This window comes from Medicago sativa, chromosome 4 (assembly GCF_051527215.1).
Source record: "Medicago sativa cultivar Bolivia chromosome 4, Bolivia_mono, whole genome shotgun sequence".
Classification (NCBI taxonomy): Eukaryota; Viridiplantae; Streptophyta; class Magnoliopsida; order Fabales; family Fabaceae; genus Medicago; species Medicago sativa.
In genome coordinates, this window is record NC_140752.1 from 31,409,934 (window position 1) to 31,433,060 (window position 23,127).

At 35.8% G+C, this 23,127-nt stretch overlaps 1 protein-coding gene, 2 long non-coding RNA genes and 17 other non-coding genes across 20 annotated transcripts; 2 read left to right on the forward strand and 18 right to left on the reverse strand.

Moving 5' to 3' along the window:
• Positions 1 to 630: 630 nt before the first annotated feature.
• Positions 631 to 3,974, reverse strand: LOC146927778 (GDSL-like Lipase/Acylhydrolase superfamily protein). The gene is made up of 5 exons (XM_085708188.1): positions 3,640 to 3,974; positions 3,342 to 3,469; positions 2,590 to 2,832; positions 1,501 to 1,756; positions 631 to 956 (listed from the first exon to the last, which is right to left on the reverse strand). The coding sequence occupies exons 1-5, from the start codon at positions 3,881 to 3,883 to the stop codon at positions 736 to 738; spliced, it is 1,092 nt and encodes a 363-aa protein (XP_085564314.1). The 5' UTR covers positions 3,884 to 3,974; the 3' UTR covers positions 631 to 735.
• Positions 3,975 to 7,251: 3,277 nt separating this feature from the next.
• On the forward strand, positions 7,252 to 10,866 carry LOC146927779 (uncharacterized). Its single transcript, XR_015005849.1, has 2 exons — positions 7,252 to 7,658; positions 9,416 to 10,866. It is a non-coding gene; the product is annotated as an uncharacterized LOC146927779 (long non-coding RNA).
• Positions 10,867 to 10,973: 107 nt separating this feature from the next.
• LOC146927780 (uncharacterized) lies at positions 10,974 to 15,909 on the forward strand. Its single transcript, XR_015005848.1, has 2 exons — positions 10,974 to 13,955; positions 15,713 to 15,909. It is a non-coding gene; the product is annotated as an uncharacterized LOC146927780 (long non-coding RNA).
• Positions 15,910 to 17,345: 1,436 nt separating this feature from the next.
• Positions 17,346 to 17,464, reverse strand: LOC146927781 (5S ribosomal RNA). The gene has a single exon (XR_015008963.1). It is a non-coding gene; the product is annotated as a 5S ribosomal RNA (ribosomal RNA).
• Positions 17,465 to 17,693: 229 nt separating this feature from the next.
• Positions 17,694 to 17,812, reverse strand: LOC146927782 (5S ribosomal RNA). The gene has a single exon (XR_015009448.1). It is a non-coding gene; the product is annotated as a 5S ribosomal RNA (ribosomal RNA).
• Positions 17,813 to 18,041: 229 nt separating this feature from the next.
• On the reverse strand, positions 18,042 to 18,160 carry LOC146927783 (5S ribosomal RNA). Its single transcript, XR_015009459.1, has one exon. It is a non-coding gene; the product is annotated as a 5S ribosomal RNA (ribosomal RNA).
• Positions 18,161 to 18,383: 223 nt separating this feature from the next.
• LOC146927784 (5S ribosomal RNA) lies at positions 18,384 to 18,502 on the reverse strand. Its single transcript, XR_015008975.1, has one exon. It is a non-coding gene; the product is annotated as a 5S ribosomal RNA (ribosomal RNA).
• Positions 18,503 to 18,731: 229 nt separating this feature from the next.
• On the reverse strand, positions 18,732 to 18,850 carry LOC146927785 (5S ribosomal RNA). The gene has a single exon (XR_015009470.1). It is a non-coding gene; the product is annotated as a 5S ribosomal RNA (ribosomal RNA).
• A 229-nt stretch (positions 18,851 to 19,079) lies between these two features.
• Positions 19,080 to 19,198, reverse strand: LOC146927786 (5S ribosomal RNA). Its single transcript, XR_015009481.1, has one exon. It is a non-coding gene; the product is annotated as a 5S ribosomal RNA (ribosomal RNA).
• Positions 19,199 to 19,427: 229 nt separating this feature from the next.
• LOC146927787 (5S ribosomal RNA) lies at positions 19,428 to 19,546 on the reverse strand. The gene has a single exon (XR_015009492.1). It is a non-coding gene; the product is annotated as a 5S ribosomal RNA (ribosomal RNA).
• A 229-nt stretch (positions 19,547 to 19,775) lies between these two features.
• On the reverse strand, positions 19,776 to 19,894 carry LOC146927788 (5S ribosomal RNA). Its single transcript, XR_015009503.1, has one exon. It is a non-coding gene; the product is annotated as a 5S ribosomal RNA (ribosomal RNA).
• A 229-nt stretch (positions 19,895 to 20,123) lies between these two features.
• On the reverse strand, positions 20,124 to 20,242 carry LOC146927789 (5S ribosomal RNA). The gene has a single exon (XR_015009514.1). It is a non-coding gene; the product is annotated as a 5S ribosomal RNA (ribosomal RNA).
• A 229-nt stretch (positions 20,243 to 20,471) lies between these two features.
• Positions 20,472 to 20,590, reverse strand: LOC146927790 (5S ribosomal RNA). Its single transcript, XR_015009525.1, has one exon. It is a non-coding gene; the product is annotated as a 5S ribosomal RNA (ribosomal RNA).
• Positions 20,591 to 20,819: 229 nt separating this feature from the next.
• LOC146927791 (5S ribosomal RNA) lies at positions 20,820 to 20,938 on the reverse strand. Its single transcript, XR_015008894.1, has one exon. It is a non-coding gene; the product is annotated as a 5S ribosomal RNA (ribosomal RNA).
• A 229-nt stretch (positions 20,939 to 21,167) lies between these two features.
• Positions 21,168 to 21,286, reverse strand: LOC146927792 (5S ribosomal RNA). Its single transcript, XR_015008883.1, has one exon. It is a non-coding gene; the product is annotated as a 5S ribosomal RNA (ribosomal RNA).
• A 229-nt stretch (positions 21,287 to 21,515) lies between these two features.
• Positions 21,516 to 21,634, reverse strand: LOC146927793 (5S ribosomal RNA). The gene has a single exon (XR_015009537.1). It is a non-coding gene; the product is annotated as a 5S ribosomal RNA (ribosomal RNA).
• Positions 21,635 to 21,863: 229 nt separating this feature from the next.
• On the reverse strand, positions 21,864 to 21,982 carry LOC146927794 (5S ribosomal RNA). Its single transcript, XR_015008825.1, has one exon. It is a non-coding gene; the product is annotated as a 5S ribosomal RNA (ribosomal RNA).
• A 229-nt stretch (positions 21,983 to 22,211) lies between these two features.
• LOC146927795 (5S ribosomal RNA) lies at positions 22,212 to 22,330 on the reverse strand. Its single transcript, XR_015009548.1, has one exon. It is a non-coding gene; the product is annotated as a 5S ribosomal RNA (ribosomal RNA).
• Positions 22,331 to 22,559: 229 nt separating this feature from the next.
• Positions 22,560 to 22,678, reverse strand: LOC146927796 (5S ribosomal RNA). Its single transcript, XR_015008909.1, has one exon. It is a non-coding gene; the product is annotated as a 5S ribosomal RNA (ribosomal RNA).
• A 229-nt stretch (positions 22,679 to 22,907) lies between these two features.
• On the reverse strand, positions 22,908 to 23,026 carry LOC146927797 (5S ribosomal RNA). The gene has a single exon (XR_015009559.1). It is a non-coding gene; the product is annotated as a 5S ribosomal RNA (ribosomal RNA).
• Between the last annotated feature and the right edge of the window lie 101 nt (positions 23,027 to 23,127).

A 23,127-nucleotide genomic window follows, 5' to 3' on the forward strand; every position in this document is an offset into this window, starting at 1 on the left:
ACGAAACCACCTCGTTCCTACCTCAGAAATAAATTGAGTGTAGATGTGCTCCATTGCCTTATGTATTAATCAACTTTTGGATAGCTACCATGTCGTTTCTATTTGCAGGGACTTCATTTAAATCATATAAACTCCTCCGCCTATCTCAAATTCGGTTACTCCAAACATCTAGATAAACCTCGTAACAAATCGTGCCAAATCGTAAAAGGAAAGATAGCAACAAGTAAGGAGCTTAACATTGGATGCATCGCTATTGATAGGGTCCCTGTCCTCAGGTATAATCACTTACTCTCTTTGCTACCTTTTAACAGTTGAGCGTCGGAGTGTCATTTGCATGCACACCTCGCACCCCTTGGAGAATAAGCATATGACCAATCGCGGTGAGTTCAACCAATGAGAAAAGGAGCACTCCCTTCTCAGGAGGTAAACCTCGTCTATTCATACAAAACAAGAACTTTGGAAAAAGCATATCAACAATACAACTCAAAACCGCTAATCACCAAAATAACCAAAACCTCAAAGATTTCAACTTCTATATACACCTTCAATTCCCAATCTCAGCACTTTAAAAAAAATGTTACTGGTCAGTCGCCACTAAAAAAAATGTTGATATACAAGACTTTAGTGATCTTTGTAATATAATATCAAATATTAATATATTTCACTTCAAATTTGGTACATTATCTGTTTCATAAAGGAAACAATAATAATTACAACAATACATTAAAGATTAAGTTACATTTGAGCCAATTGTTGGATATTAATCGGATAAGCATCATTCTGGGGGCCATTAACAGCTCTCCAAGCAAATACATAAGTTGCAGACTGAGTTGGGTGAAAAGCATCCCAGAACACATGTTGTGCTCTATTTAAACATGGAAATAGCAATGGTAGACATGATATTTGGCCTCTATTACTTCCAAGACCACAACAAGCTGTATCAATAACAGTAAATGCTGCAACCACAACAAAAGAAAAAAACTACATTATTTACACAAATCTATTGTCTTCAATTTAATTAAGCCCTTATATCATAGACGCTTCTTATATAAACGCATATAAGCTATTTTCTATGACAAAAGATAAAGTAAAATCAAACGGTTTATATTTGTTGTCCCCATGAGCTTAGCTCAGTTGGTGAGGACAATGCATAATTAATATATGCAAGGTCTGTGGCTCGAACCCTGGACACCACTAAAAAAAAAAAAAACTGTTTATATTGGTTGTAACTTTTTTTATAAGCGGTCTTCAAAAACTTATGAAAATTAATTAAAAATATATTATGATAATTACTTAAATTTAATACACTCTTCTAAACAGTCTCAGAAAGTGTTAAGGTCGGTAGATAAATTTAAATAAATCAATCTAAATAGACCCTACGCGATTTTATCAACTTTATGTCCGATTCTAAAATATTTAGACAATATGGTTGAATATATTGTAATGTATAATTAAACTTTACTAATTGAGTTCAATTTTATTATTAGAATTATATCATACCATAGGCAGCAGGGTTATTAAGAATATCACCAAAGACACCATAAGTGTTTCCATATACAAACATGGCATCAGAATGGTCTCTGTTGAACTGCTCCACCATTGATCTGAGTCCTCCATTGAAAGTTCCAACCATCTGATTTACTGAATCGACACACCTTCCTAGTGGGGCAAAACCAATAGCTCTTTGATTAGGAATGCAACCAAGTGGTCCAACTCCTGCTAAGAAGAACTTCCTCAATCCCATGTTGTATAGTGCCTTCAATACAACATATAAATTAGTTAATTACACTTAAGTGTCAAATGTTTGTGGCAATATTAATCTTCAATATAATCCTACATATCACACTTTTTTTTCTCTTCAGTAGATAGACGAAATGACAATAGTAATTAAAAATTCACATAAATAGAAGAGTCAAGGCGGATCACTCTCTTCTACTTAATTCTTAAAGTATATGAAAATAATAAATAGTCTGTAGGATATATGAAAATTTGCCCGGTTAGTTAGTCTATGCCGTTGTACATTGACAGGATTTTATAAACAAGTGAGACAAATTTACATATACTTTTTTTTTTGTGATGGCCGGGGTTTGAACCCCGAACCTTGCATATTTTATACATTGTCCTTACCAACTGAGTTAAGCTCACGAGGACAAATTTACATATACTTTAGAGAGCAACGAAACAGGGTTTTCATATACTTTAGAAATTACTTATTATTTTCACATATTTTTGGTAGGACTATCCAATGTTGGGTTTGGGAAGGAACAACGAACCGAAATGAAGTGTTTCAACATTTTGGTGAAACTCATAATGGTTCGTCCTAAACCAAACTGAACTGGTATAAAAATTTGATGGACCAATTTTGTGTTTTTAAACAGCAACTACATTTTTTTTTTGTTCTTAATTTTCTACAAAGGTAGTTGAAGAAAGTTTACTCCATAAATTGAAAGTTTAATAAAGCAGATATTTGTCGGCTTTATTTTGAAAGTTTACTACATTTTTTTTTTGTTCTTAATTTTCTTAATTTTGTTCTTAATTTTTCTAAATTGAAAGTTTACTCCATAAATTAACCTTCAACAGAATAATTACCAGAATTTGTCGCCCAAAGGTATTGAGAAGAAGATTGCCAAATTGAGGGACAGAATAATTCCTACTAGTGCCATAATATTCAGGTCGGAGGTAATTATTTATATAATCATTACTTCCAGTCACCACAATCACTATTGACTTGGCTAAGAATTGACTCAATGCAGTTTCATTCATCATTGTCTTATATTGATTCAATGTGCTCTGGAAGTTCTTGAGTTGCCGGCTCATGCTATGCCTATCACCCTGCATCACATCATTGCAGTTTTAATTACATATTATAAATAATAAATAAAAGATTGCACAATCAATTTATAAAAAAATAAATAAATAAAAAAAAAACTCAAAATAAAAATCTAGTAGGAAAATTTTAAAAAGGGGTTGCATTCAGGGGGCGGCCGTGAGCATGGGTAGGAGGGGCGGCCGTCCAAAGCACCATTTTTTTAAGACATCAAAATTATTATTTTTACTTAGTAATGAGTAGTATATACATGTTTTTCTTTGTAACTCACGTTCATTAATTCAATGGAAAATATTTTTATTAGACAACCTTGTTTATGAATGAATTATTTGTTGTAAAACTTTAAAATTGCACGACTTTATTGATTCGTCCCGGATATCAAAAATCTTAGGACCAACTCTGGTTGCACTCAACATTATTTGATTCATAGAACAAGAACATATCTATTTAATATAGGATTCTATTTAATGACATAATATAAACTTAGAAATGATTGAGAAAGTGTGTAAACTACATAGTGTCTCCCTGAATCATCAAGAATGCCACCAGAAGCTGATGCATAATTGACTCCATTAAGTAATTTGTTCCCGGTACTAGTAGGGTCTAAAAAAGGTGGAGGAGAAGGAACACCTAACATATCACCTGTAAAATTAAAATAAATTATATACAATATAAAAGAAAAAGAATCAAGGTTAATATTTTTTATAAACCAAAAATTGATTGAAAAAAATTAAAAATAATAAAAATCTGGAGTATTTAAACCAAATGAATATTAAAAAATTAAAAAATAAAAAGGTAATGAGATAATTTACCAATAAAATCAACGAGGGATTTCCCATTAGAAAATCTCCCTGTAGGTCTACCGTTGTAATCAATACCATATGGATAGAAATTTGATTTTGCAAAAGTACTTAGGTAATTGTTGTTACCAACTTCAACAAGTGAATCTCCAAAAACAAACATACCAGGAACCTTTTGTGAGTTCACTTTCACTACCATATTAAAACATTGCAAAACTAGAACTAGAAGCACAACATATTCAAATACACCTTTCATTTTTTGAATTGTCAAAAAATAATGAAGCAAAATCTAGTATGAAAGTTTGAGTTGGAATAATTTGGACCAAACATCACATGTATATATATATAAGGTGATGAATTTGTTTACATCATTGTCTAAGAATCCAAGCCAAACCCATCATTTTACATGTTTTCACTTGCCTTGCCTTTCCTTGTGATTTTTCGTGCTTCTTGTAACTTAGCTTTTTCCATGTTTTCATTTTCTTTTTTTGGTTATGACATGAGTTTTGATTTGTCCTAACCTCAATTTCCATGCATTAGTCGTAATTATTCCATGAATTCATGTAAATAGGGGTCACCGAAAGTGTTTTTCCCAATTTTGGTTAAAAGAAAGAGTTTGGGAAATCTTTTGTGAGAGATACTCAATCTTACTATATGCGTGTCTTTTAAGGTTTTTTTTTGAACAAATTAAAAAAATTAATAAGTAAATTTCAATTACAAATACCAAAAAAAAAATCGAATACACACTTTCCCTCAACAAAAAAAAACATACTTACTTTTCTAATATAAAAAAATACACTTACTTTCCATTGGCCCAATCACTGTTTTATATTATCGATTTATTAATAATTGATAAAAAAAAATACACTTATTAAGAGTATAATTGACGAGAGAAGTAGTTAATGTATCCTTAAATAAAAGGTAGTTAATGTAATATTGAAATTTGAAAAATGAAATATGAATAAAAATAAACTTTCCATTAAAATTTGACAATTTAAAAAAAGGAAGAAGCAACAAATGAAATTGATTGCTTTGAACACTAAAAAGAACCACTCTGCCGAAAGTATGATTGATGCATGAAAAAGGATTAAATGATCCATTTTTGTTTCCATGCCTACCATGTATATGTGTTTGTTTGTTACGAAAAATATTAAATTGAATATAATAAAGGGGAATTAGTCACTTTAGTCCCTGAATAGGAAAGGAATCGCCAATTTAGTCTCTGAATGCAGATAAATTGCAAAATAGTCCCTGAATGTAGACTCTTTTAGTCAATTTAGCCCCTGAATGCAGACTCCGTTAGTCAATTTAGTCCCTAAATGTAGACTCTGTTCGTCACTTTAGTCCCTGAAATTGACCAATAAAGTCTACATTCAGGGACTGTTTTGCAATTTCTCTGCATTTAGGGACTAAAGTGACTACTTCTTTCCTATTCAGGGACTAAAGTGACTAATTCCCCTAAAATAAAAGAAAAATAACAATCCTTCAAAAAAAAAGAAAAATAACAACAAAAAATTGGACAGGGTGTGTAACAGTCTGTAATATCAACTTCCAAGATTTCATGTAATTGAGTAGGCAAAACCAAAAATTACAAAGAATTTGTTTTAGACCACTTTGAGTAGTGGTATCAAATGAATTTGAATTCCCTTTTGTGTTTTAATACTTGACCGAGATTTGGCTCTACTGGGTCGAGTATCCCTTGTACTTTTTTCGAATTATGGATTAAGTATTGTTTGTACTTCTCTTCTCTATTTAATAGATTTTGTTGTCCAAAAAATTTAAATGAGTCCAAGATGTTCATATTGAATTGTAAGGAGAGTTGCATTGTGAGGCATGCATTGGCATAAATATTTTTGAAAATACTATACTATGGAGAAGACGTGTTTGCCTGTATTAAGGACTCAATGGAAAAATTGGTACAAGTGAATTTGCACCATTGATTTAATCAAATGGTTGTGTATTGTTTGACTGTGTGACTGCGTCACTTTTCTGACTGCAGTGAATCACAGTCCAAAAAAACATACTTTTCTTTATATAAAAAAACACACTTACTTTCCATTGGCCCAATCACTGTTTTACATTATCGATTTATTAATAATTGATAAAAAAAAAATACACTTATTAAGGCTTTGTTTGGGAGTTTGGAGGGAAGAGTTTTGGAAAAAAGGAAGGAGCAAGTGGAAGAAATAGAAGACATTGGGAGGAGAGGGTTTTGGAGGTTAATTTTTTACTCATAATAAAAAATCCCCCTCATTTGGGGGAACTCAAAAATTGTATTGGGAGAGGGTTTTGGGGGGTTATGGAGGGTTTATATGAATTTTTCAAATTCAATCAATGTTGTTATAATATTCTTAAAATTAAAAATATATTAATCATAAGTATTAGTTTATCATTCTCTAAAAAACTGTTTTTTCAAAAAATGTGAATTTTTTGTCCATTTTTCTATATATTTCCAACCCCCCAAAGCCCTCTCTCCCTTCCCCTCCAAACTCCCAAACAAAGCCTAAGAGTATAATTGACGAGAAAAGTAAAATTGACGAGAAAAGTAGTTAATGTAATATTGAAATTTGAAAAATGACATATAAATGAAAATAAATTTTCCATTAAAATTTGACAATTAAAAAAAAGACGATAAACAAATGAAATTGATTGCTTTGAACACTAAAAGGAACGACTCTGCCGAATGTATGATTGATGTATGAAAAAGGATTAAATGATCCATTTTTGTTTCCATGCCTACCATGAATCTTTTTCTATAAACTAAAAATTTGAATAAAATAAAATAAAAATAACAAAAAATTGGACAGAGTATGTAACAGGCTGTAATCTCGTCAACTTCCAAGATTTGATGTAATTGAGTAGGCAAAACCAAAAAATTCCAAAGAATTCGATTTAGCCAACGTTGATGTTTCTAAATTCTACATAGACCAACTTTGTCTAGTGGTATCAAATGAGTCTAAACCCCCTTATGTGTTTTAAAACTTGACTGAGTTTGAACTCTTCAGTGGATCAAGTTCCTCTTGTACTTTTTTCGAATTATGGGTTAAGTACTCTTTGTACTTCTCTCCTCTATTTAATAAATTTTGTTGTTAAAAAAATCAAATGTGTCCAAGTTGTTCATATTGAATTGCACCAAGAGTTGCATTGTGAAGCATGCATTAGCATAAATATTTTTGGAAATATTATACTATGGGGTGGGTGATTATGTGTATGTGTTTGGGTGATTATGTGATTATGTGTTTGGTTAGTTGCTCAACCATCAACCTTCACACAATACTACGGGGTGAGTAGTGACGATGGATGGTGTTGGATATCGTTTTCGTGAAGGTGTCTGTTTTAGGTGGTGACGTGTATTTTCGTGGGTGTTGTCCTCATTGGTGTTTGTTAGGGTGTTTATTTTCGGGTGTTCTGTAACATCCCGCTCATCAGCTTAAGGAACTTTATCTGTTAAATGTATCAGAGGACTCAGGTTCATGGAAAGTAAGTTAATGGAAATATTTATTATGCTATGTCAGCTTAATACGAGTTAAGTATCAGAGACGGATGTAGCATGTTTGAGGCAAGGGCAATTTGGTAATTGCGCGGGAAAAGGATATTTATTTGGAAAGGCACCAAATATCTCACAATTTCTATCCTTTTATCTCTCTAAGTTTGGGAAAGCAATTTTCTCTCCCTCCTCTCTCCATTCTCACGCTCTCTTCCTCTCTTTTCTTCACCAATCCATTCCAAAACTTCTTCCTCTTCATGATCAAGCTTATGTTATGGTACTTCCAAGATCAAGGAACAAATAGAAGCTCTATTTGAGCTTGTTCTTCCACTCTATCCTCATAAGGGAAGAAATCATGAGATTAGGGTTTTGGTTGAAGGAAGCTTGGGTTGGATTAGAGATAAGCTAGCAAGATCATGATGCTTTGGATTGCATGAAAACAACAAGTTTGAGATGGGTTGAATAAAGGAAGCAAGTGAACCAAGGGCTAGAGTTTTGGATTGTTTGAGCTTGGGACATGATGATGCTTCAAGAATCTTGTTAGGTGAGTTCTATAGATAGAGTATCCTACCTTTGGGTTTGATAATCATGTTTTGTGTTAGTTTTGCTTCTATGAAATTTTAGTGAACCTAAAGTCATCCCTTGTTGATTACATGATAAATTGCCATGGAACATGATCTTGTATATGTTTTTGTAAGCTATTTTGAGTACATAAACTTGTTAACAATGTTTGGAATGAGTTGGTGCATTTAGGAGATCAAAATTTGGAGTTTTGGGTCGAAAATGCCAAAAACCCGCAGCCGAAAAACGCAGGTTCGGAGCGCTGCGCCTGTACAAGGGCGCTAGGCGCCCACACACAGGGAGCTAGCGCTAGGCGCCCTGCTCCTGGCGCCAGGCGCCCCAGACAGGGCAACTTTTGTGTTGTTTTGTGTTCGGGTGCTTGGGGCCAGTCGAGTAGGGGTCCGATGCGTTCGTTTTGAAGTATATTCTTGCTGTTTTCACTTATTTTACAACTGGAACAAACTTAACTTGGCTTAATCTTCGAGTTTCTAAATGGCTTGATACTTGGGTTTATGACATTTTCGGTCCTCATAAATTAATGAAAAGATGTACCAATCGTTAATGGAACTTGAATCAAAAGACATGGCAATTTTAACATGTGTCACAAGGATGACTCAAGAGAGTTAAGCATGATGGGGTAGCAATGAACTAAGAAAGGGGAATGTATGTAGAGCCTCGACTTAGCTAGTCGAGAACTAGAAAGATAGCAAGAATCCCTAGAATGATAAGACGCGAAGTGTAATCTCTTCGCACATGAGCTAGAATAACTTAGCTAGTACGTAAGTTGTGGATTGATAAGTTATTTCGCTCCACCATGTTAAGTATGAATAAGTATAGGTTACCGATAATCGGATCGACCAAGGTTCCGAGGTAAACATGTATGTATGATTATGTTTAACTTATATGCACGACAAGACCATGATTAATATGTGTAGGTGACATGTCTCTTGCTATCCACATCAGGGGGATACAAGGGGTTCTCATAATGAGAACGATTTAAGCCGTAAGGGACCCGCATGTCACTGAGTAAACAAGACGTAGGTGCTCGTGTCTCTTGTTATCCACGCCAGGGGGATACGGGAGGTTCTCGACCTAAGGGGAACGGTTTAAGTCGCAAGGGACCCGCACGACACCGAGGGAGTCCGATGTACGTACATCGGTCATGTATGGGATTGTACTCGGGGTTACTCCACCCGGGACTTTCCGTAAAATGAACTCAGATAATAATTGTTTGTTCAACGCTAACTTAATGAATGAACTTAGATACGTTTATGTACGATATGATTATGTTATGTTTATGCAAGAATGATTACATATATGATCAAGTTAAGAGCATCAGATGCTAAGACAAGAGCAAGTTATGTATAGATTAAGTGAAGATCATGATACCGATGACGATCCTAGGTTCCCCTAACCGTCCGGTTTAGAATCGTTCCATGATTATGTTATGTTAGGGCCTCGATACGTAGAGCGTATTCTTGGCAATGCGGTCCTAGACTCCTCCTCAACCGCCATGACACGTATAGGAAGTGAAGCCTAAAACAAGTTAAGATAAAACTATGACGGCTCTAGTATGCACTACCGTCTAAGTATGCAAGTCCCCACACACGTATAATCAACCGTTAGGTTGTAATGTAGACACGTGGTGACCGTAGGTTTCCCCTCGAGGTTGCCTATAGCCTAGGATTTAGGGGAACTCACTGAGACATTATGTCTCATCCCAATCCTTATTTGTTTCAGATAAGCAGGAAGTTTATGCATGTTCGGAGCCGGATGGATATTACTTCAAGGGTTCGTTCGTGAAGCTGCAGGATGCTATGGACTTCAAGGATGTATTTTTTTTACGTATGGATGAGTTGTATTGTATTATTATTTATACGAACGGAACTTGATGTAAATATTATTCATTCGAAGTTTTTAATTGTTGTATATTTTAATGTATCCAGTACTAATATTAACGCACGTGCCAGACTTTCTAGATACGTCTGGTATGGGTGTTACAATTGGTATCAGAGCAGGTCGATTCAGACCGTGCCTTGGGTCATTAAATTACAACAAAGGAAGTGGGACCATTGGGTTCCAGGTAAATGTTCTAGTTGTTGATGTTAGTTGAGCCTGATCAACTCAATTTAACATTCGATGATTAGAATGGATGCCTGAGAGCTGAATAGGACCCAGGAGGAACGAAGTATGTGATGAAGAAGTTTTATCGTGCCAAAAGGTGGCCGGTGAACTAATCAGGTACAAGTGTGAATCCTCTGGGAATGTAAGGCATGTTAAGAAGGGACGTTCCGACAATGTCGGGTAAGATGTTGATGATACTTCATGAACCTGTAAGTGAAGAGATGTTGGAACGGATTTATGATATACTGGAATGATAGTACAAGGTTACAAGATAGGGAGAAGTCGACTTATGTTGACGGAGTCAGCGGGCTCTCAGGAAAAGTAATATGTAAATGAAGTTAAGGACATGTAGGTTTGTCAAGTTGCGTAAGTGGCAACGTAAAGAGGCAAGTTAATCATAGTGGTGGAAGTTAAGGATTCAAGAGAAAGTTTTATGTTATCAGGAGTAAGACATTGATTTCCGACGTGCCAAGAATTGTATCAAAAAAGGTTGATGTTGCCATGCATATGTTATAGAATATTTTACGACGATAGGAACGAATGATGTGCATTTTATACTTGAGAATAAGAGTTTTATGCAACAAATGTTTTCTGAAAAAAATACTGTTGGAGAAGCTCACCAATAGTAAGCCTGGGACGAAATTTTTCCGTTTTTTGTGAAACCTACTAGTTCGATCCTATGGTTTGCAATGACTATTGGGGAGATGTCTTCACAATAAATTTCACGTGACGAAAATCTTTTAAGACATCAAGTAATGAATGCATATCACCTCCTACAATTTCTAAGGAAAAGGACGTGGACAACCATCAACGAAAACGATACGGTTTAAGGTATTTTTGGAAGTTAATGTGTTGATGTGTCAAGAACAAGCCAAGATCAAGAGTATAGAAGTTCCTGCATTTAGAAGGAAAGTCACCAATGTTTATGCATGAGGTATGATGTAAGAATTAAAGCGGTGCAGAGTTATGAGAAAATCATAAGATTCATCGATTATGTGGAATTATGACGTATCGCTCGAACCTATGTTTTGCTTAATATACTTGCTAGGCTCGATATGATGTTGAAACATAAAGTAAATAATTTAGAAATATTTACGCGTATGGGTCGTTGAAGTTGATATTTTGAAAATTCACGAGATTTTCTAGGAACCGGTTTGCTATGATACTCGTAGAGCGAGCTAGACTTATTATAATCTAGAATTGATGACACGTATGTGCTATCAACTCGTTCTATGAATTTAGAGCAACGGTCGGGGCCAAAACTCAATATATTTATAAAGTAGAAAATTATCAACGTCAATGACTTGTGCGCTAGTTTACGAAGTTTTCTTTAAAAAAAAAATTAATGAGCAAGCATTGGTATGATTAAGCAAAATATAGTCCGCGAGAATGCGAAGGTACAAAGATTAAATGTTCAAGAAAGTTATGTTCAAGTGCTAGATGGGTTGTTAATGGAAATTGAGTTTACCCGAAAATAAGTTCAGATATGACATGTATGGTAAGTGCAACCAGCAAGAAAGTAAGGTTACCCCCGAGTCAAGTATTATAAGAATAAGATAAACCATCATGAGTTTTGGATTCACAAGACAAGTGTAAGGTTGTGATGTTGGTTACAACATGGAAGATCTTGAGAACAGTTCAAGAAGTTAGTATTCAAGTGGTAATTAGGAATATGAAGTCTCAGTCTCTCTAACGGATTAGAGTAATGGTTTAAACCAACCGGTGGGAATCAGAGTAGCGCCATGGAAGCTAATCGTTAATTATGAAACATGGAAATTTTAGTATGTATGAATTTTAGTGAAGAATGTTCGGTTGGTAATGCAAGTTTAGCAGAAGCATCATAAGATAAGTGAGGAGTTCTTGATGTGATAAGTAAGTATGAATGTTTATATAGATAGCATTGGCCAAGGTAAAAGTTTTAAGTATGTGCCATCACTTAAGTAAGATGAAAATGACAAGAATTGCCTTGTATGAATTGGTCAGGATGCATGAAAGATGATAATGGGAAGTATGTAAGGTTCAGAAGGTTACATTTCGTGACTCAAGTAAAGAATCAAGGCATCAAGAATGGTGACCGGTTTCGGAAAAGGTATTAACGCTCAAGCGATAACCGAATGAGTTAATGTGGAGAATCAAGTTAGTGTTCCGAAGAAGAGGAATAAGTTTATGTTAAGAGGTTCAAGGATTGTTTACGGATATGTAAGCGGTATGGCAAGTATGTATAACGGTTGAATAAGGGAAGAATTTATCTTCGAAGTTAAGTATGTTATCATGAAAGGAGATGCAACTCTCGAGTTGTGCAATGAGAATCATACTCTCGTATGCAATACTTGTTGAGTGAAAACGATACTTGTTAAGACATGTTAAGTCATGATTTTAGAACTTTTAAAAGTTAAGATTGGTATTATGGAACTTGGGAACGATGCTTATTTTAAACTCATGGAATTATACATTTTCGAAACTGATGAGATACGTCGTAAGTGAACTCACTTAAGACGTACCAACTTCAGGACCAACTTGTCGTGGACAAGTTTAGGGCGAGTTGTTAAATCTTTTTCAAATATAGAAACTCGTCCGATGGTTCTGTGGTGCTATTACAAATTCAGTTTTGGGAATGATAAAATATTTTAGTCATGTATATATATATTCGTTCCAAGAACCTGAATACCAGAGCTTAAGGAAATTTCTTCAAGAAAGATTCTAGAACACGTATCGTTATCATTTAGCAAGAGATGGCACTTGAAAGTATGTACATGTTATGAAAACGACAATGTTCGTATGAAGCCAATACCATGTGGGATACACGGAATTGTGTTAAGAGTATACGATGTAAGTGCAAGTGGAATTACTAGTAAGTTTCACGAGTATGTGAACCATAATATTGGTTAATGGATTGTCAGATGAAGTGGTGAGTTGATTTCACTTTTTCATGTCAAGCTATATGAGTTACCCATTAATTCGGGTGTGATAAGATGCAATGGAATTGCGATGAAATCAGAAGATTTCCTAAGGCTCTGAAAAGAGATAAGAGATTCATGGAATCATTTACATGAGTAATACAAGTAAGAAGCATGTGCCTCAAGGTACAGTAAGATTATGTATTCATGATAAGATGTATGTATGAAATATGTTTTAAAGTTACAAGTAAGCACTGCAGGGCAAACTTGGTTTCCGTAGGATCCCAGTTAAAAGGCAAATCCTGAGTGTTCATGTTTATAAAAAGATACCTATATGAATGGTTTATGTTAAGTGGGTAAGATACGAGTCCGAGACAATAAGTCTGTGTGTATCAAGGTAAGTTCTGAATCATGATATGATAAGAAAACTCTAAGTTTGGGTAATATTAAAATCAAGAAGGTTATGTTCAGTTGCATATGGGTTAAGAAACAAGATGAGGACATGATACGACGAACTCTATGAGTAAGTATGAATAGAGTATGTATGGCTCAGACCAAAGATGGTAAGTTTCTGTCATGATGATTGGTAGTCGATCTCTAAAATTTCGAGGACGAAATTTCTTTAAGGGGGGTAGAATGTAACATCCCGCTCATCAGCTTAAGGAACTTTATCTGTTAAATGTATCAGAGGACTCAGGTTCATGGAAAGTAAGTTAATGGAAATATTTATTATGCTATGTCAGCTTAATACGAGTTAAGTATCAGAGACGGATGTAGCATGTTTGAGGCAAGGGCAATTTGGTAATTGCGCGGGAAAAGGATATTTATTTGGAAAGGCACCAAATATCTCACAATTTCTATCCTTTTATCTCTCTAAGTTTGGGAAAGCAATTTTCTCTCCCTCCTCTCTCCATTCTCACGCTCTCTTCCTCTCTTTTCTTCACCAATCCATTCCAAAACTTCTTCCTCTTCATGATCAAGCTTATGTTATGGTACTTCCAAGATCAAGGAACAAATAGAAGCTCTATTTGAGCTTGTTCTTCCACTCTATCCTCATAAGGGAAGAAATCATGAGATTAGGGTTTTGGTTGAAGGAAGCTTGGGTTGGATTAGAGATAAGCTAGCAAGATCATGATGCTTTGGATTGCATGAAAACAACAAGTTTGAGATGGGTTGAATAAAGGAAGCAAGTGAACCAAGGGCTAGAGTTTTGGATTGTTTGAGCTTGGGACATGATGATGCTTCAAGAATCTTGTTAGGTGAGTTCTATAGATAGAGTATCCTACCTTTGGGTTTGATAATCATGTTTTGTGTTAGTTTTGCTTCTATGAAATTTTAGTGAACCTAAAGTCATCCCTTGTTGATTACATGATAAATTGCCATGGAACATGATCTTGTATATGTTTTTGTAAGCTATTTTGAGTACATAAACTTGTTAACAATGTTTGGAATGAGTTGGTGCATTTAGGAGATCAAAATTTGGAGTTTTGGGTCGAAAATGCCAAAAACCCGCAGCCGAAAAACGCAGGTTCGGAGCGCTGCGCCTGTACAAGGGCGCTAGGCGCCCACACACAGGGAGCTAGCGCTAGGCGCCCTGCTCCTGGCGCCAGGCGCCCCAGACAGGGCAACTTTTGTGTTGTTTTGTGTTCGGGTGCTTGGGGCCAGTCGAGTAGGGGTCCGATGCGTTCGTTTTGAAGTATATTCTTGCTGTTTTCACTTATTTTACAACTGGAACAAACTTAACTTGGCTTAATCTTCGAGTTTCTAAATGGCTTGATACTTGGGTTTATGACATTTTCGGTCCTCATAAATTAATGAAAAGATGTACCAATCGTTAATGGAACTTGAATCAAAAGACATGGCAATTTTAACATGTGTCACAAGGATGACTCAAGAGAGTTAAGCATGATGGGGTAGCAATGAACTAAGAAAGGGGAATGTATGTAGAGCCTCGACTTAGCTAGTCGAGAACTAGAAAGATAGCAAGAATCCCTAGAATGATAAGACGCGAAGTGTAATCTCTTCGCACATGAGCTAGAATAACTTAGCTAGTACGTAAGTTGTGGATTGATAAGTTATTTCGCTCCACCATGTTAAGTATGAATAAGTATAGGTTACCGATAATCGGATCGACCAAGGTTCCGAGGTAAACATGTATGTATGATTATGTTTAACTTATATGCACGACAAGACCATGATTAATATGTGTAGGTGACATGTCTCTTGCTATCCACATCAGGGGGATACAAGGGGTTCTCATAATGAGAACGATTTAAGCCGTAAGGGACCCGCATGTCACTGAGTAAACAAGACGTAGGTGCTCGTGTCTCTTGTTATCCACGCCAGGGGGATACGAGAGGTTCTCGACCTAAGGGGAACGGTTTAAGCCGCAAGGGACCCGCACGACACCGAGGGAGTCCGATGTACGTACATCGGTCATGTATGGGATTGTACTCGGGGTTACTCCACCCGGGACTTTCCGTAAAATGAACTCAGATAATAATTGTTTGTTCAACGCTAACTTAATGAATGAACTTAGATACGTTTATGTACGATATGATTATGTTATGTTTATGCAAGAATGATTACATATATGATCAAGTTAAGAGCATCAGATGCTAAGACAAGAGCAAGTTATGTATAGATTAAGTGAAGATCATGATACCGATGACGATCCTAGGTTCCCCTAACCGTTCGGTTTAGAATCGTGCCATGATTATGTTATGTTAGGGCCTCGATACGTAGAGCGTATTCTTGGCAATGCGGTCCTAGACTCCTCCTCAACCGCCATGACACGTATAGGAAGTGAAGCCTAAAACAAGTTAAGATAAAACTATGACGGCTCTAGTATGCACTACCGTCTAAGTATGCAAGTCCCCACACACGTATAATCAACCGTTAGGTTGTAATGTAGACACGTGGTGACCGTAGGTTTCCCCTCGAGGTTGCCTATAGCCTAGGATTTAGGGGAACTCACTGAGACATTATGTCTCATCCCAATCCTTATTTGTTTCAGATAAGCAGGAAGTTTATGCATGTTCGGAGCCGGATGGATATTACTTCAAGGGTTCGTTCGTGAAGCTGCAGGATGTTATGGACTTCAAGGATGTATTTTTTTTACGTATGGATGAGTTGTATTGTATTATTATTTATACGAACGGAACTTGATGTAAATATTATTCATTCGAAGTTTTTAATTGTTGTATATTTTAATGTATCCAGTACTAATATTAACGCACGTGCCAGACTTTCTAGATACGTCTGGTATGGGTGTTACATGTTCCGCCTATACACGACGTCTTTGGTTTGTATTCTCTGTTTCATCGGTCTCTGTTCGTCTTGAGCAGGATCTAGTTTGTTCAACAAAATAAATCTTAATGAAGGAAGCAATCACAGCGACCCTACTCAAAATGAGTGAGGAATGCTGCCCAAATAAACCAATTGAACCAAAAGGATAGAGTTAAAATACAGTTAACCAGGTGAACATAATATACAACATTTTAGTTAAGGTTTTACTATGTTTACCATTATCAAACATACAACATTACTATTTTGTCAAAAAAAAAAAATCATTACTATTTAATCACATACACGCATTTGAAAAGAGAAAAAAAATAACTCTAATTTAGCCAAACAACTATAATCATACACATGCACATTACCACACACCTTAAGAAACTAGGAATGATGGAAAGTGAGACACTAAATATTGGAACATAAACCCTAGAACTAAAAAAAACAAAAACTCTGACAATGAACCCTTAAACAAAAACCCTTGAATAAAAATTGAAACCATTATGTCTGAGGCACCAACAGCAACATAGAAAGGATGGAAGGATCATTAGCTTAACAAGATGAAAAACACCTGTTAGTCAAGAAAATGTAGAATCCAACTGAATCTATGGAGTAGATGAAAAGTCTTGCCAATTTCGAGATCTAAGTAGTGTAGAATCTCAGATTTTGATTTAGTTAATGCATTATAGTACAACATAGAAAAGCACACGGGCACAAAACAAATCATAGAATACCAACAATGTCCTAATCTTAAATTAAAGAGAAAATTGACAAAACGTATGAAATAAAATCAATAAAATATAAAAATACCACTAAAAATATATAAAAATTAACTTAATATAACACAATTTTTTTCGGATTTTTTTGAGAATGTGAAAAATTCAAAAAATTAAAAAATAGGTCTAAACAAAGGAATTTTGGATTTTCAGCCCCGTGTCCCGTAAGCAGTCCCTGTTATGGGAGTCCTGTTACTAGTTTTTTTTCTGGATTTCCTGGCCAAATTTCGAAGCAATCAGAGCAATTCGACCGAAAACTAGTTTTTTCACCCATCCTAGTACTACTCTCGCCCAAGCACGCTTAACTGCGGAGTTCTGATGGGATCCGGTGCATTAGTGCTGGTATGATCGCACCTGAAAGTAAAGCGTTGTAATTGTATATATGCATTTCTAAGTTTATTTTTCATTAAAGACGTCAAATTACGCTAATTAAAGAATAGAGAGTTAGGTTGCGTTAATTAACGAAAAAAATGAAATACAATCGAAGTTTATTTTTCAAAAACGACGTAAAATTACGCTAATTAACAAAAAGAACACGAAATTTTGGCAAAAAGAGGTGCAACACAAGGACTTCCCAAAGAGGTGCAACACAAGGACTTCCCAGGAGGTCACCCATCCTAGTACTACTCTCGCCCAAGCACGCTTAACTGCGGAGTTCTGATGGGATCCGGTGCATTAGTGCTGGTATGATCGAACCTGAAAGTAAAGCGTTGTAATTGTATATATGCATTTCTAAGTTTATTTTTCATTAAAGACGTCAAATTACGCTAATTAAAGAATAGAGAGTTAGGTTGCGTTAATTAACGAAAAAAATGAAATACAATCGAAGTTTATTTTTCAAAAACGACGTAAAATTACGCTAATTAACAAAAAGAACACGAAATTTTGGCAAAAAGAGGTGCAAAGAACACGAAATTTTGGCAAAAAGAGGTGCAACACAAGGACTTCCCAGGAGGTCACCCATCCTAGTACTACTCTCGCCCAAGCACGCTTAACTGCGGAGTTCTGATGGGATCCGGTGCATTAGTGCTGGTATGATCGCACCTGAAAGTAAAGCGTTGTAATTGTATATATGCATTTCTAAGTTTATTTTTCATTAAAGACGTCAAATTACGCTAATTAAAGAATAGAGAGTTAGGTTGCGTTAATTAACGAAAAAAATGAAATACAATCGAAGTTTATTTTTCAAAAACGACGTAAAATTACGCTAATTAACAAAAAGAACACGAAATTTTGGCAAAAAGAGGTGCAAAGAACACGAAATTTTGGCAAAAAGAGGTGCAACACAAGGACTTCCCAGGAGGTCACCCATCCTAGTACTACTCTCGCCCAAGCACGCTTAACTGCGGAGTTCTGATGGGATCCGGTGCATTAGTGCTGGTATGATCGCACCTGAAAGTAAAGCGTTGTAATTGTATATATGCATTTCTAAGTTTATTTTTCATTAAAGACGTCAAATTACGCTAATTAAAGAATAGAGAGTTAGGTTGCGTTAATTAACGAAAAAAATGAAATACAATCGAAGTTTATTTTTCAAAAACGACGTAAAATTACGCTAATTAACAAAAAGAACACGAAATTTTGGCAAAAAGAGGTGCAACACAAGGACTTCCCAAAGAGGTGCAACACAAGGACTTCCCAGGAGGTCACCCATCCTAGTACTACTCTCGCCCAAGCACGTTTAACTGCGGAGTTCTGATGGGATCCGGTGCATTAGTGCTGGTATGATCGAACCTGAAAGTAAAGCGTTGTAATTGTATATATGCATTTCTAAGTTTATTTTTCATTAAAGACGTCAAATTACGCTAATTAAAGAATAGAGAGTTAGGTTGCGTTAATTAACGAAAAAAATGAAATACAATCGAAGTTTATTTTTCAAAAACGACGTAAAATTACGCTAATTAACAAAAAGAACACGAAATTTTGGCAAAAAGAGGTGCAAAGAACACGAAATTTTGGCAAAAAGAGGTGCAACACAAGGACTTCCCAGGAGGTCACCCATCCTAGTACTACTCTCGCCCAAGCACGCTTAACTGCGGAGTTCTGATGGGATCCGGTGCATTAGTGCTGGTATGATCGCACCTGAAAGTAAAGCGTTGTAATTGTATATATGCATTTCTAAGTTTATTTTTCATTAAAGACGTCAAATTACGCTAATTAAAGAATAGAGAGTTAGGTTGCGTTAATTAACGAAAAAAATGAAATACAATCGAAGTTTATTTTTCAAAAACGACGTAAAATTACGCTAATTAACAAAAAGAACACGAAATTTTGGCAAAAAGAGGTGCAAAGAACACGAAATTTTGGCAAAAAGAGGTGCAACACAAGGACTTCCCAGGAGGTCACCCATCCTAGTACTACTCTCGCCCAAGCACGCTTAACTGCGGAGTTCTGATGGGATCCGGTGCATTAGTGCTGGTATGATCGCACCTGAAAGTAAAGCGTTGTAATTGTATATATGCATTTCTAAGTTTATTTTTCATTAAAGACGTCAAATTACGCTAATTAAAGAATAGAGAGTTAGGTTGCGTTAATTAACGAAAAAAATGAAATACAATCGAAGTTTATTTTTCAAAAACGACGTAAAATTACGCTAATTAACAAAAAGAACACGAAATTTTGGCAAAAAGAGGTGCAAAGAACACGAAATTTTGGCAAAAAGAGGTGCAACACAAGGACTTCCCAGGAGGTCACCCATCCTAGTACTACTCTCGCCCAAGCACGCTTAACTGCGGAGTTCTGATGGGATCCGGTGCATTAGTGCTGGTATGATCGCACCTGAAAGTAAAGCGTTGTAATTGTATATATGCATTTCTAAGTTTATTTTTCATTAAAGACGTCAAATTACGCTAATTAAAGAATAGAGAGTTAGGTTGCGTTAATTAACGAAAAAAATGAAATACAATCGAAGTTTATTTTTCAAAAACGACGTAAAATTACGCTAATTAACAAAAAGAACACGAAATTTTGGCAAAAAGAGGTGCAAAGAACACGAAATTTTGGCAAAAAGAGGTGCAACACAAGGACTTCCCAGGAGGTCACCCATCCTAGTACTACTCTCGCCCAAGCACGCTTAACTGCGGAGTTCTGATGGGATCCGGTGCATTAGTGCTGGTATGATCGCACCTGAAAGTAAAGCGTTGTAATTGTATATATGCATTTCTAAGTTTATTTTTCATTAAAGACGTCAAATTACGCTAATTAAAGAATAGAGTGTTAGGTTGCGTTAATTAACGAAAAAAATGAAATACAATCGAAGTTTATTTTTCAAAAACGACGTAAAATTACGCTAATTAACAAAAAGAACACGAAATTTTGGCAAAAAGAGGTGCAAAGAACACGAAATTTTGGCAAAAAGAGGTGCAACACAAGGACTTCCCAGGAGGTCACCCATCCTAGTACTACTCTCGCCCAAGCACGCTTAACTGCGGAGTTCTGATGGGATCCGGTGCATTAGTGCTGGTATGATCGCACCTGAAAGTAAAGCGTTGTAATTGTATATATGCATTTCTAAGTTTATTTTTCATTAAAGACGTCAAATTACGCTAATTAAAGAATAGAGAGTTAGGTTGCGTTAATTAACGAAAAAAATGAAATACAATCGAAGTTTATTTTTCAAAAACGACGTAAAATTACGCTAATTAACAAAAAGAACACGAAATTTTGGCAAAAAGAGGTGCAAAGAACACGAAATTTTGGCAAAAAGAGGTGCAACACAAGGACTTCCCAGGAGGTCACCCATCCTAGTACTACTCTCGCCCAAGCACGCTTAACTGCGGAGTTCTGATGGGATCCGGTGCATTAGTGCTGGTATGATCGCACCTGAAAGTAAAGCGTTGTAATTGTATATATGCATTTCTAAGTTTATTTTTCATTAAAGACGTCAAATTACGCTAATTAAAGAATAGAGAGTTAGGTTGCGTTAATTAACGAAAAAAATGAAATACAATCGAAGTTTATTTTTCAAAAACGACGTAAAATTACGCTAATTAACAAAAAGAACACGAAATTTTGGCAAAAAGAGGTGCAAAGAACACGAAATTTTGGCAAAAAGAGGTGCAACACAAGGACTTCCCAGGAGGTCACCCATCCTAGTACTACTCTCGCCCAAGCACGCTTAACTGCGGAGTTCTGATGGGATCCGATGCATTAGTGCTGGTATGATCGCACCTGAAAGTAAAGCGTTGTAATTGTATATATGCATTTCTAAGTTTATTTTTCATTAAAGACGTCAGATTACGCTAATTAAAGAATAGAGAGTTAGGTTGCGTTAATTAACGAAAAAAATGAAATACAATCGAAGTTTATTTTTCAAAAACGACGTAAAATTACGCTAATTAACAAAAAGAACACGAAATTTTGGCAAAAAGAGGTGCAAAGAACACGAAATTTTGGCAAAAAGAGGTGCAACACAAGGACTTCCCAGGAGGTCACCCATCCTAGTACTACTCTCACCCAAGCACGCTTAACTGCGGAGTTCTGATGGGATCCGGTGCATTAGTGCTGGTATGATCGCACCTGAAAGTAAAGCGTTGTAATTGTATATATGCATTTCTAAGTTTATTTTTCATTAAAGACGTCAAATTACGCTAATTAAAGAATAGAGAGTTAGGTTGCGTTAATTAACGAAAAAAATGAAATACAATCGAAGTTTATTTTTCAAAAACGACGTAAAATTACGCTAATTAACAAAAAGAACACGAAATTTTGGCAAAAAGAGGTGCAAAGAACACGAAATTTTGGCAAAAAGAGGTGCAACACAAGGACTTCCCAGGAGGTCACCCATCCTAGTACTACTCTCGCCCAAGCACGCTTAACTGCGGAGTTCTGATGGGATCCGGTGCATTAGTGCTGGTATGATCGCACCTGAAAGTAAAGCGTTGTAATTGTATATATGCATTTCTAAGTTTATTTTTCATTAAAGACGTCAAATTACGCTAATTAAAGAATAGAGAGTTAGGTTGCGTTAATTAACGAAAAAAATGAAATACAATCGAAGTTTATTTTTCAAAAACGACGTAAAATTACGCTAATTAACAAAAAGAACACGAAATTTTGGCAAAAAGAGGTGCAAAGAACACGAAATTTTGGCAAAAAGAGGTGCAACACAAGGACTTCCCAGGAGGTCACCCATCCTAGTACTACTCTCGCCCAAGCACGCTTAACTGCGGAGTTCTAATGGGATCCGGTGCATTAGTGCTGGTATGATCGCACCTGAAAGTAAAGCGTTGTAATTGTATATATGCATTTCTAAGTTTATTTTTCATTAAAGACGTCAAATTACGCTAATTAAAGAATAGAGTGTTAGGTTGCGTTAATTAACGAAAAAAATGAAATACAATCGAAGTTTATTTTTCAAAAACGACGTAAAATTACGCTAATTAACAAAAAGAACACGAAATTTTGGCAAAAAGAGGTGCAAAGAACACGAAATTTTGGCAAAAAGAGGTGCAACACAAGGACTTCCCAGGAGGTCACCCATCCTAGTACTACTCTCGCCCAAGCACGCTTAACTGCGGAGTTCTGATGGGATCCGGTGCATTAGTGCTGGTATGATCGCACCTGAAAGTAAAGCGTTGTAATTGTATATATGCATTTCTAAGTTTATTTTTCATTAAAGACGTCAAATTACGCTAATTAAAGAATAGAGAGTTAGGTTGCGTTAATTAACGAAAAAAATGAAATACAATCGAAGTTTATTTTTCAAAAACGACGTAAAATTACGCTAATTAACAAAAAGAACACGAAATTTTGGCAAAAAGAGGTGCAAAGAACACGAAATTTTGGCAAAAAGAGGTGCAACACAAGGACTTCCCAGGAGGTCACCCATCCTAGTACTACTCTCGCCCAAGCACGCTTAACTGCGGAGTTCTGATGGGATCCGGTGCATTAGTGTTGGTATGATCGCACCTGAAAGTAAAGCGTTGTAATTGTATATATGCATTTCTAAGTTTATTTTTCATTAAAGACGTCAAATTACGCTAATTAAAGAATAGAGAGTTAGGTTGCGTTAATTAACGAAAAAAATGAAATACAATCGAAGTTTATTTTTCAAAAACGACGTAAAATTACGCTAATTAACAAAAAGAACACGAAATTTTGGCAAAAAGAGGTGCAAAGAACACGAAATTTTGGCAAAAAGAGGTGCAACACAAGGACTTCCCAGGAGGTCACCCATCCTAGTACTACTCTCGCCCAAGCACGCTTAACTGCGGAGTTCTGATGGGATCCGGTGCATTAGTGCTGGTATGATCGCACCTGAAAGTAAAGCGTTGTAATTGTATATATGCATTTCTAAGTTTATTTTTCATTAAAGACGTCAAATTACGCTAATTAAAGAATAGAGAGTTAGGTTGCGTTA

What these genes read in the sequence shown, in the direction of transcription:
- LOC146927778 (XM_085708188.1), bottom strand. Translation starts at nt 3,883, where the DNA reads ATGAAAGGTGTATTTGAATATGTTGTGCTTCTAGTTCTAGTTTTGCAA. An exon ending in ATGATTCAGGGAGACACTAT is followed by an intron (nt 2,833 to 3,341) that starts GTAGTTTACACA and finishes GATGTGATGCAG; the next exon opens with GGTGATAGGCATAGCATGAG. An exon ending in TAATAACCCTGCTGCCTATG is followed by an intron (nt 957 to 1,500) that starts GTATGATATAAT and finishes TTGTGGTTGCAG; the next exon opens with CATTTACTGTTATTGATACA.